The sequence below is a fragment of the Saccoglossus kowalevskii genome, chromosome 2, assembly GCF_978046115.1.
Source record: "Saccoglossus kowalevskii chromosome 2, keSacKowa6.1, whole genome shotgun sequence".
Lineage (NCBI taxonomy): Eukaryota > Metazoa > Hemichordata > Enteropneusta > Harrimaniidae > Saccoglossus > Saccoglossus kowalevskii.
Window position 1 is genome coordinate 43,765,117 of NC_140642.1, and position 17,128 is coordinate 43,782,244.

At 36.5% G+C, this 17,128-nt stretch overlaps 1 protein-coding gene across 3 annotated transcripts in view; it reads right to left on the reverse strand.

The window, feature by feature from the left end:
• Positions 1 to 16,995, reverse strand: part of LOC100378970 (uncharacterized) — a 51,139-nt gene extending 34,144 nt beyond the window's left edge. The window contains exon 1 of one of the 3 annotated variants that reach the window (XM_085495778.1): positions 16,861 to 16,995. Coding sequence is in view for 1 of the 3 variants with exons in the window: in XM_085495775.1 (XP_085351901.1) it covers positions 4,030 to 4,084 (55 nt within the window). In the remaining 2 variants the exon portion in view is untranslated. Of the gene's footprint in view, positions 1 to 522; positions 632 to 4,029; positions 4,086 to 16,860 lie in introns of those variants that run through there. The other 2 variants (XM_085495775.1, XM_085495780.1) reach the window with 2 other exon arrangements.
• Between the last annotated feature and the right edge of the window lie 133 nt (positions 16,996 to 17,128).

Consider the following 17,128-nt stretch of genomic DNA (forward strand, 5'->3'; position numbering starts at 1 on the left):
CCCTACAAGTTGTCGCAAATTTCCCCTCTACTATTTTTTCAAAATAGTACCAATTTCTCAGTCCCATTTCGAAGTCCCGTCTCGCGACCTACCCCTTCTCACGCCCTCTACGCCCCGACAACAACAACAACTACACATACTCCAAACACACTGTGTAGTTCCCCTAACCAATTAAAATTTATAATACAAATTAAACTAAACATTTCAGCTCGGCGCCTAACCAACCTACCCAATAAAACCTCCCAACAACCATGGAAAAATGATAAGCGTTCTAAAATTATTATTATTATTTCTTTGACATACTGGCTTCCCCGTTCTCCCCTTGTTGTTACTGTCAACCACAACAACAACGTCGTCTCGCACCCCCGCTCAACACCGTCTACCCTCCCCTCGCCTCGCCAGTCCGTTATTTCCTCCCCTTTATTTCGATATTTCACACTCCATTAAAATTCAATACTCCCCTTAAACACCCCCCTCACACCTAATTCAACGTTCTACAAGTATGTTTAAGTGACCACTTGCATTTATTCAGCCCGATAAATTGCAAGCCACTTCTCTTGGCCGTTCCCCTACACTGTGTTTATAGGTGACCACTCTCTTTAAGCAAAAAAAAATAAATAAGATACATGTAACAAGGGATGTTACCGTCAACAGTGATTCCCTGTTCATGAAATCTTGTTCATAGCTTGGCATACAATCAGTACTCATCTGTTTTTGTTAAATAATTATGTATGATCATTCTTTCAGAATGTCCTGGAACTGGCCAAAATGTGTTCATGATATCATAAAAAGTATCTACCGGATTCTGCTGATACCCCGCCCTGGGTGATCTTATGGAGGATTCGATTTTTTTTTAGAAAAATGTGGACCAAAAGATCGCCCGGACGATCTTTTGGCAGATATTACAAGGCCCATGTTGTCTGGAAAAACAACCCTGCGTTGATAAAAATGATCTAGAAAAAAATGGTCTAGAAAAAATAATGTTTCGCGTTAAATATAATCATGCAAAGTATAAATTCAAAGTGTTTTAATACATTGGTGAGAGGTCGCATTTTACGTGAACAAGAACATGCACTAAGAAGGAAAAGCAAGTCAAAGTCGAAACGGGGTGCATCAAGGACATGACACAACACACGCTGCGACAACTGGGTGATCATCAGCATCATTTTGGGACGCAATTAACTTCAAGTACTTTACGAAACTTGCTGCGCAGCGATGCTGGCATCAAGTGTGTGTTGACCGAAGTTTGACCCCAAGTCACGCACTGAACTGGCGCGTTACCTTAGCAGCCTTTTTCTTTTGTGGTCCGCGCGTCGATCTAGTGAAATTGTTATTATATCCGACGGTACTGTAATTATGCAACTTTGTACTGGCTTTGAATATATCAACGTCGTTTACTTAGTGCACTGCTTTTCTAATTACACATTGAAATTTGTTTACAATATTGTACCAGCTCTGAATATTTCAACTTTGTATTGCTTTCATGATAATTACGCAAACTCAAGTTAATTTTTACTATTGTTAGGATGCTGACCCGGGGTATTGGGTCTGTGAATATTTCAATATTATCGACTTGATAATGCGTTGCATTCGTAATAATTATGCAAACATCAACATGGATGCATTTAAATCATTAAAAATGATAGTAGTCGGGTATCTACGGAAAGTCAAGAAAATATTTTAAATACTTGTGATTCATCGATGTTCCAATGGAGATTTTTTTCATTCAAATATAAAACATACCATGTGTCAAGTTAAATTTTACTATAATAAACTCTGGACAGCGCACTTTGATCGCAATATTCACGTACATTTCGACTGAACTCTAATAACCACGCGTTTGAATTACGTGCGGCATTGGGCAATGACCTAAAGAGTTCACGCACTGATATTTAAATTGGGGCAATCCAGCATCAGCTAACTGGGGGTTAACTGAAAGGGAACGTCTTTTTTGGACAAAAAACACGTCAGTACAAAATTATGTGTACAAGGTTAAATTTATAGAACATACATGACCGCTTAACTCAGTGTTTTAATAATCATGTCGCATGTGAAACGCAGGAGACATTTTAGATCGCCCTTTTCTTGTTTACCGACTTTTTGTCTGGAATGCAATACAGACAAAGATTAAACATTGCTGATAACAACCAAGAGGCTCAAATCAGGAAAGCTTGGATATTATTTTAAACTTCGTAAATAACATTCTTTTCTAGCGTAGACTTTATTCAAGTGAAATAAACGTAAGTGAAATGTATTCTAACGAGTCATAATACGCAACAACAATTCATATACAGCATTGGTTTTATTGAAGTTTTAATGCTTTTCGACTTCACAGTGAATTATTTTAGCGTCATAATTGAAATAGCGCGCTCGATACAAGATGTCGACGGGAAAATTTGGGTCTGTAAAAATGTTTGTTGGTTCAGTCAGGCAATGTGTGGACCAAAACATCGCACACTAATTTAAACATCGCCCATGGGTGGGGTTTAGGATGGGCAGGGTATCAGCCGAATCCGGTAGGACTTGCGTATGAGAAAAGAAAGTGGGCAAATGTCAATAGTGATTGTACATGTCCATGCTGCAAGAAAAGTGATGAAACTCTAGAACAAAGAACATAGGGATATTATGATGAAAAATATTAGTCATATTCTATGTAAAAATGGTGAAACAAATCTTTATGAAGATATTACAAAGGGCAAAGCATTACTATGTTTCCTTTTAGGTGATAGCACTCAGCATTAAAATTATGGGATATGTAAATAAATTGATAGAGTTGTGAAAAGATTTCTTATTGATACCATGGATTATAGAAAAGATTATGTAGATTAGATTCATTTCCTCTATTTACTTTAAGTTTAAAAGATTCATTTACTGCAGCTCTTAATTATTTATTAATGAGCCCCTGATGTAAAATAAAACAAGCCATGCATGGCACAGTCTCCCTTAGTTATCAAATTTAAAATATATAGTTTTGTTTATAGTAATATAGTTGGAACATAAACATGTCAGAAGTATGGATCCAGAAGATGATGCTTGATTATGATGGTTTTTTAACATTAGATTTGATTGACATCTTGTATCTGATCATCAAGCAAGTACTTGTCAATATTGAGAAATATTGCTCTGGAATAGCATAAATTAAAACAAAATGGCCGCCAGTCGGCCATTTTGAATATCTATAACATGATGTAAAACGAATATATAAAATTTGAACATAATCAGTCAAAGCACATCAGAGATAAGGCTCTAGAAATGCATTCATTTTAACAAAATGGCCACCAGTCAACCATTTTGAATCCGATCTTAAAAATAAAATGACATGCATCAGAAACCCCTAATCTCGAATGTATGTACCAATTTTGAACAAAATCCATCCATAAACGCCAAGATTCAGTTCTGGAATGTCAGAAATACTTAATTTTTTATGATGTTTAGCACAAAAAACGGCTGCAAATTTGGCCATTTTGAACCAGATAGTCAAACCAATATATCTCTGTCACGATGTATAATGAATATATAAAATTTGAACATGAGCAGTCAAAGCATGGCAGAGATATGGCACTAGAACTGCATTCATTAAAACAAAATGGACGCCAGTCGGCCATTTTAAATTGGATCGGAAAATTAAAATGATGTGCATCAAGGTTCCATAAAGTCCACAGTAAGTACCAAGTTTAAACAAAATCCATCCATAAATGATTAATTTTGATGATTTTTTAGCACAAAAATGGCCACCATTCGGCCATCTTGAATTAGATCGTGAAACAAATTGATGTGCATATGTATAATATTATGTATGATGTATGTGCAGTGTACTGGTAGGAAATTCCTGCCCGTTCACACGCCCAAGACTGGTAACTTTCGTATCAGACTGGTTGAATTTCAAACTTCCATGTCCGTTGGTTGGGTAACATTTGACCACATTCTTCCGCTGAAATAAAAATAAAAACAAACTACCATTCTTTATTTGCGCTCTAAACATTTTAAACAGAAACGTGATCAGCCAAAACAAAGAAAATATTGCATTACCGTTGCACAACGCGACTGGCCGACACGGATTCTCAACCCACAACACGAAATCCATTGACTTATTAACATAATAATAGGTACGTGACCTCAGGTCAGATTGTATCTCCCATGGTGCAGTGAGACTTCCGGTGACCCCTGACCAGTTCTATCGTTGTGTAGTTTGTGTACAAAGTTCTCGTTTCGCTTACAACATGTATCGTTTTTGGAAATAGACCCTCCAACAAACAAACAGAAGTCAAGCATTGATTGAATTCCGGCAAATAAGAAGTATGAGCATTCAAAACATACACATAAAACCGTTCCAAGCTGGAAGACCAAGTTCAAAGAATGGCTGGTCACCGATGACACTGGCAATCATATGGTGTATTGCCATATCTGCAGGGCTATTTACGGGCCATTATGAAACTGCAAAATACCAGACAAACTTTGTAAATACGGTAAGGAATCATTTGTAACCTGATGTACCAACTTAAAGACATGATGCCCCCACATGCCATGAGAGCAACAGTGACACAGACGTCTGAGATGCACAGTGTTCTGAATATGCATTTCTTTACAGCTACTTTGTTAAAATAAACTGTGTATAGTATATACAATTGTATACAACTTGTGTTTATTTGTGTGTATGTGTGCGAAAATAATTGTAAAACTTTTGAAAGATACCAGCCCTGATGTCTGGTATACAATCTGGACAAATTTCCTACACTGGTATGTGTAAAGTTTGATTGTGATTGGTCCAGGCAAGATACAGGTCCGGACGCACACACGGACATACAGACACATAAAGGACGCAAACACAAGTCCCTGTTTTGGGACTGCGTTCGAACGGGAACTAAAAATAGTGACGAGCATAAAGCTGTGGTTCTTATAAATACATAATTTCATAAATCAAAATGGATGTTAGAATACAAAGTGACCAATTTAGAAATTGTTTTATGACATCATTGTTAGTTCAACATTATCCAATCAGTAAACATTTTGAATAAGTGGGCGGTCTAAGTTGCTATGTCTTGTGAAGGCATGCATACACATTATGGGTGTAGACAATGTTTAGTTCTTTAGCCAATGAATTTAAAAGCTGATGATCAGTATTTACAGTAAAGGGCATAAAGGTGTGGTCATTATGAACATTTTATAAATATAGATTTTTATAAATCGAAACGCATGTAAGAATTCAATTACTTCTCGTTAATATATAATTTCATGAGATAATTCAACATTGTCCAATCAGCAAGCATCTCATTTTAAATATGTGGGCAGTTACAGTTGCTATTTTATATGAACGACATGAGCATGCATTATGGGCGTAGACAATGTTTAGCTCTTTTGAGCTACCGGTAATCACTATTGAATATTTGATGTGAATAAAAGCTGCTGATCAGCTTTTACAAATTTGTATATATATATATGTTTAGAAGCAAAGCCCTAGATTTGTGCCTTATCTTCTGTGGGAGGTAATATGAGTATTATTATAAAAATACCTACAAAAAAGCCAGAGATCGAAAATAGGGTTTCCAGTGCATTTTTTGCTAATTATATAACCTATATATAAAATGTGTTTTTTTTAATTTAGTACATTTAGCTCCCTTAGCTATAATCGCCATCTTTTGTTGCTGGAGTGATTTACATCACCAATTTTGGTTTCCCAGTCGTCTCTAATAAATATTAAGCTATCTAACCGCTGGATTGAATTAATGATATTATCAAAAAATCATAGAAGATTTGGCGAAAATCGGTTTTAGCATCAACGTATTTTCGCTCAAAAACGCAAGGGCGATAAGACTCAATTTTCAAAGACCAAGGTTGTTTGGATCAGACTGTTTCTATTTTAAGTTTGTTGTGAGTCTAGAAACATGGCAATGTTGTTTTTTAGTGAATATAGAATATACATGTATTCTGTTTTCAATACAGGATTTTGGTAAGCTAATTGGACAATTTTAACAATTTCTTACTGAAGCGTCTCTAGTATAAAAAGCCCAGAATGGAATTCCTGTTCAACACATCTTTGATTGTAGCCATGTTTACGACACGTGTTTACGAATTTGACAACATTCACAGTCAAATTATTAAAACTTCAAATGCAACAATGGTGAATGCAAAGTAAAGATAATTATCAAGAGTCATTTTGGATTTGTTGAAATAATAGCAGAAATGTTGTGACACTGTCTAATTGGTGGTGAAAATTGCCAAGTCAGTTTATAAAATAGTGAACAAAAAATTTTGTAAATAATACTGACCACGTAAAACATCCATCGCAAAGTGTCTTGTTGTTGTTAAAAGATGTTCTACTGATCAAGATATTAATTTTATATTCGGATCAGAATATTTTGTTTTTCAATGCCTTATTGCATCATACAAAGCACACATGTAAACAAGGTATGTACAATGAATCACCATATACTTTTATCTCAATATCTATTCAAAGAAAGCTTATAGAAATAACTCCTGTGTGCTGAGGGAATAGGGATCATGATGTAATATTCGGGAATATTTGAAAATGATAAACAAATTATGAATAATCTATTAAATAAGGAGCCACCTTATCCAAGAGCAACTAGGTACAAAGTTTCAGTGGAATATATGAATAATTTGTGAGATAAAGTTAACAAATTGAAAATGGGCAAATTAGATAATTAATTAATATACATAGATATCAACTGAAAACTAATCAGGTCTATATAGGGCATTTAAAAATGTTTTAAAAATTTAGTTAACATGGAAAACGTAAAGTAGCAAGAACAACTACATGTATGTAAATTTCTGACAAACAATCACAATCTAAATATCTAAAATTCAAACCACTATCTTAATATCAATATGTGTGTCAATAAATATTATATTTATTTATTTTTAGTTATGTATATTAATAAGGAAGGCATCACAATCTTTAGAGCCTCTTTGAATGGTTCCTATATCTTGTGAATCGACATGGTAAAATTACAACTATCGTACAGCTCAGTACCATAACAAATATTAATAATTTACGGCAGACTTCTCGGTACATAAAATTCAAAGTAATCCCCAACGCGTCTCATTTGTTACTGCGTATAAATTGACACTATCTGGGGCACGTCCCACGCGATCAGTACCAACCAAAAATACACACAGGACATTTTAAGTGGCTCGAAACAAAACCTATTTGCTAATTTTCATTTTGAAAACATTTACGATGGCTTAAAACCCTGCACCCCGTCCCGCATGTTTGTTTTTTTACCAGGCAGGAGACGCCGGTCAGCGTGGCGTTGCCCCAGTGGTTTCCCCTGTGCATCCAGTAGTTAATGCCGACATCACAGTCTATACATTCCACATGAAGCATGGTATTCATATTTTCTTTTTTGCTACATGGCTTAACTTAAAGTGCCCGTGCAATGCCCACCCTCACGTTTCCCATTTTAGATCTGTGTCCCACTGAAATGGGCAGTTATTGATTTTTTTGCTGAAAATGATCACACGTATCCAAGTAAATTTGGGATATTTCTCGTGTTGTAGCCACGCCCACCTATCCTGAAACGATCGACTGTTACCGGATTTCCAACTCTCTCCGAAAGTGCGCCACCAAATGACAGAATGTAAGAGGAAGTCATTCAGTATACTTTTAAACAATATACATTCTTCGGTCGGCGTTTTTTCTTTTTTTTGTCTATTTATTTTTTTGGAGAGGGAGATTTTAGATGTTGTGTTGTGGGCACTTGCAGTGAAACGTATAGTCATAGTGTAAGTATTCTAATCGATCCGAAGGTGCGACATCAGTGGACGAAAGCCACTTAACCTCAGATTCTTCTTTTTTTTTGAAAAACTGTCCTCGTCCATGAAAAAACAACTAGGTTTCAAGAGAAACGCCGACAACGTAAACCTGGCACAACACTTTTGAAAGAATGGTGTGAGGGCGCTGTTTTGCTGCTGCCAACTTGGATAAGTACAGTCCAGTTTTACTACGTTTTACGGATTTTATGGTTTTGTGTGATTATCTTCATTGGATTCCTCGTTTATGTTAAGTATTAGTGCAACTTCTTGGTTTGTTGATGTTCGTCTATATATTTGTGTTGCCGTGAATTCTGTCCAAAACGTTTTTCACATGACGCCCATGCTGAAATCGCCACATTGTCCATTACTCATTACCATATGAATAGAAGCAAGTTTTTCCGCGTACCACCTGTTGCAGATAATTGTTTCTGACACTGCTTTGATAAATTGCAACTCTGGACATGTCGCCGCGAATCGTTTATAACACACTACAGTTACTAAAACTACGCAAGCAACATTTCGCAAATCTAACACACCATGTTATACAAACCACTAAAGATAATTCCATCTGGAGACAACGTTGTCGACGAGCGAGATCGCATATTAGGCACCCAATTACTGTTCACTTGACTACATGTCCGATTTCGGACAACCAAGTTATTGTTGTTCCTAGATTATCTGGGTTTAATACCACTGTACATGAGCCATATGATGCTAATATTATTCCTGTTATTTACAACGTTTTTTCTGCTGAACATTATCGTTATCGTCGCAAATCTGGAAATTTCAGAGTGGACTCTACCAATTTGACCTCTATTGACCTACAGCACACATCCCGATCGAAGTTTATGTCAGAGTTAAAATGTGGATTATTAAATTCTCGTTCAGTTAGGAATAAATCGTGTGCATTAAATGAGATGATCTTATATCATGATTTGGATTATTTATTTCTCACGTAAACATGGCTGAAAGGTGATGTCAGTGACGGACCTGTCGTCGTTGAGTTGACTCTAAGTGGCTTTAAGTGTAGACAGTTTCCTCGTCTTACAGGTGCTGGAGGTGGTATAGCCATCGTTCATAAAACTACCGCAAAAGTAAATACATCTTATTGATGTATCACGTAGGAGTTATTTCGCTGATAAGATCGCGGATTGTAATGGTGACCAAAGAAAACTGTTTTCCATCGTAAATGGTCTTTTAGGCTCGACAAATAATTTGAATGCGTTGCCGATTCACGATAACAAAATAAATTTAGCGAATCGTTTTAGCATGTTTTTCGTGGATAAGATTAAGAAAATCAATCAAGGACTAAATCTAAATTTAATGAATGGAAACCGTTTTAACGAACTGCACAAGTTCTCTGGTGATGAATTGGAATGTTTTGAACCAGCCACGGAGGATGAAATAATTAAAATTATAAAAAAATCGTTGTCGGCTTCGTGTGATTTGGACTGTTTACCCACTAATATATTAAAAGATGAAAAGATCCTTTCTATCCTGCTTTCACCTATAACAGATATCATAAATGAATCACTTCGCACTGGAAGTGTTCCTGAGAAAATGAAATGTGCGCTGATTAAACCGTTGGATTCAAACATGCTGAAAAATTATCGACCGATTTCTAATTTGTCTTTTATATCTAAAGTCTATGAACGTGTCGTTGCATCCAGAGTGAAACAACATTTAGAGAATTATTCGTTGTATGAATTGTTTCAATCAGCGTATCGGACCGCACATAGCACTGAAACGGCTCTTTTGCGGGTCGCTAACGATGTACTATGCAGTAATGATAATTCTAAGTATTCAGTTGCTCTCGTACTTTTGGATCTTTCAGCCGCTTTTGATACTGTGAATCACAGGATTCTCATCGATAGGTTGAGATCAAATTTTGGTTTAAATGGTCTCATCATCAAATGGTTTGAGTCGTATTTGAGTAACCGCATTCAAAAAGTGAAAATTGGAAATGTATTTTCTGATATGACGTCTATATTAGAAACCGGTGTTCCACAGGGCTCCGTTTTAGGGCCATTATTGTTCTCAATGTACATGCGTCCATTGGGCGAGTTATTGCGACGTCACGACGTAAAATATCATTTTTACGCCGATGACACACAGATTTATTTATCGGTTTCTGAAGATGATAAAATTCGCGCCCGGGTGATACTTCAGACATGTATTCAAGATGTTAGCGATTGGATGTCTTGTAATTTCCTACTTTTGAATGTGTCGAAAACTGAATTTGTGTGCATGTCGTCTCGGAGATTCTCACAAGACTCGTGTCCTTTGTCTAGTATCGCAATTGGTGAAGAATTGGTTAGTGCTTTGTCAAGTGCTAGAAACTTAGGTGTCTTGTTTGATTCGCAGCTATCTATGGAAACACACATTTCTACTATTTGTAGATCTGGATATTCCCATCTAAGAAATATTAATCGTATTCGTGAATCATTATCCCAATCTGATTGGTACATGCTTTCATATCTTCTCGCTTAGACAGCTGTAATTCATTATTGTCTGGTCTCCCTGTAACTAAGATAAAACCTCTTATTCGTGTACAAAATGCAGCAGCCCGCCTTCTTGTCACTCGTGCTCGAAAATATGACGACATTACAGACATTTTTATTAAACTTCATTGGTTACCAGTTGTACAAAGAATCAATTTCAAATTACTTTTACTAGTGTATAAATCTTTGTATGGTTTTGCCCCAAATTATCTATGTGAATTAATCAAATTTTATGTACCGAGTCGTAGTTTAAGATCTGAATCGAAGTTTCTTATTAAAACTCGTCAGATGTGTAGTAAAAAGTCCAAGGTGTTATACAAAGACCGTGCTTTTGAAAATTTAGGTCCTAAACTTTTTAATGAATTACCTCTGTCTGTTCGTTCTAGTCCTTCAGTAGACATTTTTAAATCCACACTGAAAACGCACTTATTTAAATGTGCTTTTAATATTTGACTGATTGTTTATTGTATCAGCGCCTTTGATCTTCATATGTTGGAATTGTTGCGCTTAATTAAATAAAGTTATTATTGTTATTATTATTAAATAGATTACGAACCAGCCCATGATCACCGAGGCGAATTTCAGAAGAGAGAGAGACGTCTGGCAAGTGTTTCAAATGAGTTGACTTTTTTGCGATCCTGATTATCGTTTTATAGAGACCATTTAGTCTCTGTTAAGTAAAAAGGTAGCAATAATTTTGACAGTGACACGAAAACGAAGCGTCGGAAAAACAAAAATTACACAGCCTTACACACTGCTAATTGTTTTCATTTTCAAAGACTAAAAGTTTCTGAATTGTTTGGTGATTGGTGTTGAATGTCGAATTCACACCTCTGTTCTTTTTTTACCTCCATGCTTGCAGCTTGATCTGCGTAATAATTTATGAAATAAGAATCCAGGCTTGGTCAATGTATTTCCACCAAGTAAAGTTTTAATATGATGTTATAATTATGACAATCACGCCATGGATCACGCTATCTCGAATCCACGATTATTTTTGGTATCCAATTAAACGCCGCTTGCTCTCGTCGTGACCCGAGGCGTTCACCAATTTCAACAAAATGTCAGTTTATTCCCACGCGGCTGTCATTTATTTAGTAACTGATTTGTCGTTTTTCAATATAGTCTAATGTCAAAATATGTTCTCTTTTATTTTAATTTTGAAAGTTTTACTCAAACGATCGATGAAATAAAACAGTGTAGTGATGTGCCCAGTAACCTGCTAAATAACGAGATAATTCCGACGTCAAATTCTATTTTGTCTATGAGAAGCTAATGAGGAGCCTCGTATTAAAATACACAAAGATAAAGTTGCTGTAGACTGAGTTTAAAACACATTTTTTCACTTAAAAAAAAATAATTCATGCTTAAAAACATAAAAATTAATAATATTTATGTATCAATGGATAATTTTAGGCGTGAAAATAGCAGCCATTTCACAGGCACTTTAATAGGAACAGTAACTCAAGCAATAAATGTGTCTTCTGATTTGAGGGATATCGTGCCGTGTAATATTCAATGTAAAAAAAAATAGTGAAACACGAGGCCCACATCGGGGGCCCACATAAGGTGTTGCAATAGTGTAAATATAACAAAGCCGGACACCGATTGTTTCCTTTGCTAGGTAAAAACAATGTACAGAATAGTGGGATGAAACAACTAAAGTAAACTAGGATATATTAGAGCCAATGAATTCGTAATATCTGATGAAAAGGGCCGGGAAAAAATATCCCTCATAACAAATTACCGTCATAACAAATCACCGTGTTGAGGGGCGGTGAACAAATGAGACACCGATTGTCAAATTGTTTTGGTAATCATCGCATGTCGATTCATTTCATTTGTACAGGGTACTCTGACACAAAAATAAGGTAAACCAGCCTACTTAGTGCTAATGATTTTGTGATTTCCCACACGAAGAACGTTCTCAAAAATAATCCAACATCATGTTGATCAGCCCACCAACAATCGGCACCAAAATTGATCACAGCTGTCACTGTAAATTTGGTATGTTTTACGAGTTTTTTTTTGTCCAAATCCCAACATATATTTACACATGTAGGCAAATTTTGTCAGCTGTGTAAATAAATATTTTTACTGGGAATGTGCCCCATTTTACGTACAAGAACCCCTTACACAACGCTGTAGTCATCTACACACATAGACTTCGTATACCTACTAATGGACTTGATAGCGTCATAATTTGAGGAGGGTGGGGGGTAAAAGTGCACCATGCAAGTTTCCAAATGTGTATATATGTAATTCATAATGGAAAGAAGTACAATACAATGTTGGTAAGCGATAGAAAGGAAATATCTCCTTACGACAGCGACTTGATACAACTACATTGATGGTGGAGGTCACCTTATTTGATCTTGCATTCAATAATACGGTGATAAATCAGGATTCACAAGTACAACGAATTCACACAACATTTTACCATGAAATCGAACCTACCAACCATCTTCATATCTTCAACACTGCCATGTTTTTTACGATGATGAATCTCACATTCATTATTTTTTTGACACAGGGTTCAAAGAACCGTGGCTTGAATGTAATTGTACACCACACGTGAATGTAAACTAGCTTGCACAGTAATTCGTTTCACAGTCATTGAGGTTGTACATTTGTTCAATTACTTATTTATTTAAAATAAATTTAATAATTTAATAAAAAATAGGCCAATGGCCTGTTGCTCAACGGCTATTGTACAAAAGATTAGTGCTGTATATGCCACAACTTTTCGTTTAAATTTGTACTTTTAAATGAAATATCGCCAAACAACCACACAAAGTTGTCAATGGAATAATAAACACATGTATGCCTAACACCAAAGCATTGGAAATAGTGGTTAGTTGAAATTCCATTTTTAACCAAAAATGACAAAAATATTTGCAAAAATTAGAGAATTAAAGATATGGCCAAGGGATGAACAAATCTAGTAGATGTCAACACAAGGTACATACACACCAAGTATCAAAGCATTCAGGCTACCGGTTTTGAAGAAGAAGTCGAAAATAGAATTTTTGACCGAAAATGACCATTTTAAAATAGTCTGAACTGAAATCAGGTCCGAAATTGGTTGATTCACGACGAAAACCATGTGAAATGAGGAAACTATGACTGACGCCTCGTGGCGTCACAATAACTTATTCAAGATGACGACAAACACAGGGATTTCGCTGAAGTTTTCCACGGTTTTCGTCTTGAAATCGACCAATTTCGAACCATCACCCTCAAAATAATTGATGAAACAGTTTCGAGACCCATCGACAGTAGAAAGGTAAAAACTTAAGGCAAAAATAATAAAAAAAAAAAAAACAGCTGTTACGACCCGACCTGATTTCAGTTTGGTAAAATAGGGTAACTCGCAAAGGATGGAACTGTAGCTCCATGGTTTCGCGTTAACACGACGACGAACAAAATAACCGACAGCGAAACCAAGTGAGCTACAGAATTGCAGCTAGGTTCAACCACGGTTTCGTTCAACACAATGGCAACAGCAGACTGCAACCTCTGGGGTCGATCCACACAACCACAACTTTCAGAAAAGACTTCTGCCAGTCAGTAAATTCAAAACATGATTTCGTCTGTCCCAAGAGTTCCACATTATCCATAACCACTTTAGTTCCGTCTTTGGAAGGAATTCAGTCGATTTAACAGGAGAATCGACCTGCCCACACAGACGGAAACAATTCGACTGACCGACACAGGGACGCACAGACTTATTTATAAACAAAGTTATTCCAACACCATACTATAGATGGCGCACTAACTATAGACCGCCACAGTAGAGTTTTTGGGGGCTAATTTGCATAATTTTTGGCAGAGCGACTTCTCATGAACCAATTACCATCTACACACACACGCACGCACGCACGCACGCACACACACACACGCACGCACACACGTCCCATGAATTGTGGAGCCACCATTGAATTAACTTTTAATATAGTTGAATTAACTTTTAATATAGTTGCGATATGAACTCGATTAAAACGCGTTCCTATATAGGGTTGCGTTTTAATTGGAGTTTAATTAGACTCAATTACAATGCAATACAATGGAGAATTGCACTTTAATTAAGTTTAATTAAACTAGAGTTGAATATCCCGTGACTGAACATAGAAATGTTTGCGAAGCTTAGGTTTAGTATCGGGGTAAGGTATGGTATAATTATATTAATATTAATATAACGTGAACCATACCTTCCCCGATACTAAACCTAAGCTTCGCAAACCTGACTTAAATTCGATTAAATATTAATATAAATTATGAAACATTGTGGAGCCACCAATTTGGGGCTCCACTTGTACAAAGGGCTCCACTTTGTTTGTGTATGTCTGGTCTACTGGCTCTACTTCCACGCATGCACGCACGCACGCACGCACGCAGACAGACAGACAGACAGACAGACAGACGACAGACGCAGGACATAAACCTATCCCATAGGCTCAGCAGACCAATGGTCCGTTGAGCCAAAAATCATACATGTAGTTCTTAGACCTTTGTTTAATATAAACTGATACATGTCATCTCCCGGGCGTTTGCTTCGTTTTTGTACAACACACTGGAAATAACAAAATGGCTGTCACTATCATAAATTGCTGGTCATAAAAAATAGAATACGTATGCGCATCATTATGCAAATTAGTCCACTCACCGATTCCTATTAGTTGTATTCATGCAATTGGGCAGAAAAAAATAATAAAAAAATACATATAAAATGCTAAATTTTAATTAAAATGTAAAATAAAACAATGAATTGCAGCAGCCAATCATGAGTAACATTCTTACCAAGTTACATAAAAATCGTTTTAATGCTTCTTGAGATATAACTGAAACAGCTTAAAATTCACACATTATTATGCAGATGAGCTCATTAATATGCATGAATATCAACCAAAAACTAATCAATTCCGCGCATTGCCCAGACAAGCTATATACCAAGTTTCATTGAAATCCAAACAATGATTCTTGAGATATCAATGGAACTGACACACAGACACTCACAGAGACAGACACACTAAAAAAATATCTTTCTGTATCCGACATTTAGTTGTAGGTAATGTAATCGATTTCTAGACGATTCGGTCCTGGCAAATAGAAAACATTGCGGCCCTGGTTTGGACATTCTGGCCCCAAAACAGGTTGGTTGCTGCGGCCATGGTATAAATGTATTCATATCTAATGTTAATGTATTAAATGCACAACAAATGTATGACCACAGGGAACCCAGGAAAACTATAATCAACTGTAGTACGCAGTCTCTATGAGTGGGGTGGGGTGGGGGGGTGTATCGGCTGGTATCCAGTGTAAGAAATAGACAAGGGATGAAGGCTCCAGCCAGCTCACATTTTTTAATTTCAAAAAAACAGACGAAAAAAATGAAAAATAAAATCTAAAAAAAATACCAGGTTGAAGAATATTAGTTGCTCCTTCAAATTTCGCCAAAGCTTTACCTACATTTTACCGATATCTGCAGAATAAATCAAGAAAACTACACAAATTGACTCCATTTAGGAATTCCTAACGGTTTGCCCAAACGCACAGCACAGTTGGAGGTGTGGCCTATTCAGCATTTTGTCAACAACCAATCACAAGACACAACAACACAACAACAAATCACATGGAAGTCACGACTCGATTAGCCTTGCTCAACTGGTTGTTGACAAAATGCTCAACAGGCCACGCCTCCAACTGTGCCATGCGTTATGTATTTTATAGTCGTTACCTGTTCGTTATTTTAAGAACTTCGATGTTATGTATTTTATAATCGTTACATTAAGAACTTCGATGTTATGTATTATCGTAAATTTAAAGAACTTCGATGTTATGTATTTTATAGTCGTTACCTGTTCGTTATTTTAAGAACTTCGATGTTATGTATTCTCGTACTTTCATCGAAGCCTGAACGGAAAGATTGCTGGCTGCTTTGACCTGTGAACGCCAATTATAAAATCTATCGGGTCGGAGAGTGTCGTACGGACTATTAGGTCAAACGAGTCTGCGATCATAGCACACGGCACAGCACGGGTTCGGGCGATATGCTACAATCATGAATCGCGGCGATCAGCGTCCTTCGATGTGGCTTTACTTTAGTATAATTTTTAAAATATTTCAAAACCACATTTCCTTGCACGCATAACCGCGAAAACGAACACCAGTAAACTTGGGGCGAACCGACTTTGGGGCGAACTGACTGTGAGGCGAACTGACTGTGGGGCGAACTGGTCTGGGGCGAATGTGCATTGGGGCGAACTGACTGTGAATCGTTTTACTAAAATCATGAATGTACTAACATTCTAAAATGTACTTTTCAATACAAAATGACACAACAGCGCTCGGGACAACCACAGTCATTGTCAGTCCGTAAGAGTGGCCGTTTTTTGTTACAAAGACGATGTTTAAGTTGGCGATAGAATATAAAAAATGATCATTCCTACAATGTCGTGGCAGGGTTCGGGAGGTTATTTTTCTTGTATTTAAAAGCGCGAGCGTCGACATAGACCTGGGCGATACTTCTATCAGAGTTTGGTGTAGACAGTGGTTCTACAATAAATTGATGAAACAATGCAATTACCTCTTACGTAACCTCACGTATATGTAGACAGTGCCATAATTTATCGATATAACATTGACAACACGCTATAACTAAATCTTCGTTTATTCCCGGGACAGCATCAGTTCCTTGACCTGGCTCGTCCCAGGACTTAAAAGTAAACAGAAGACTGTCTTGTACGTGTAATCTCAATATATGTTTATTATGTGATTGTTTTAATTAATACAATAGTTTTAATCTGAATTTAGTTTATGTTTCCACAGTGAGCATTATATGGTGTGGATTTATC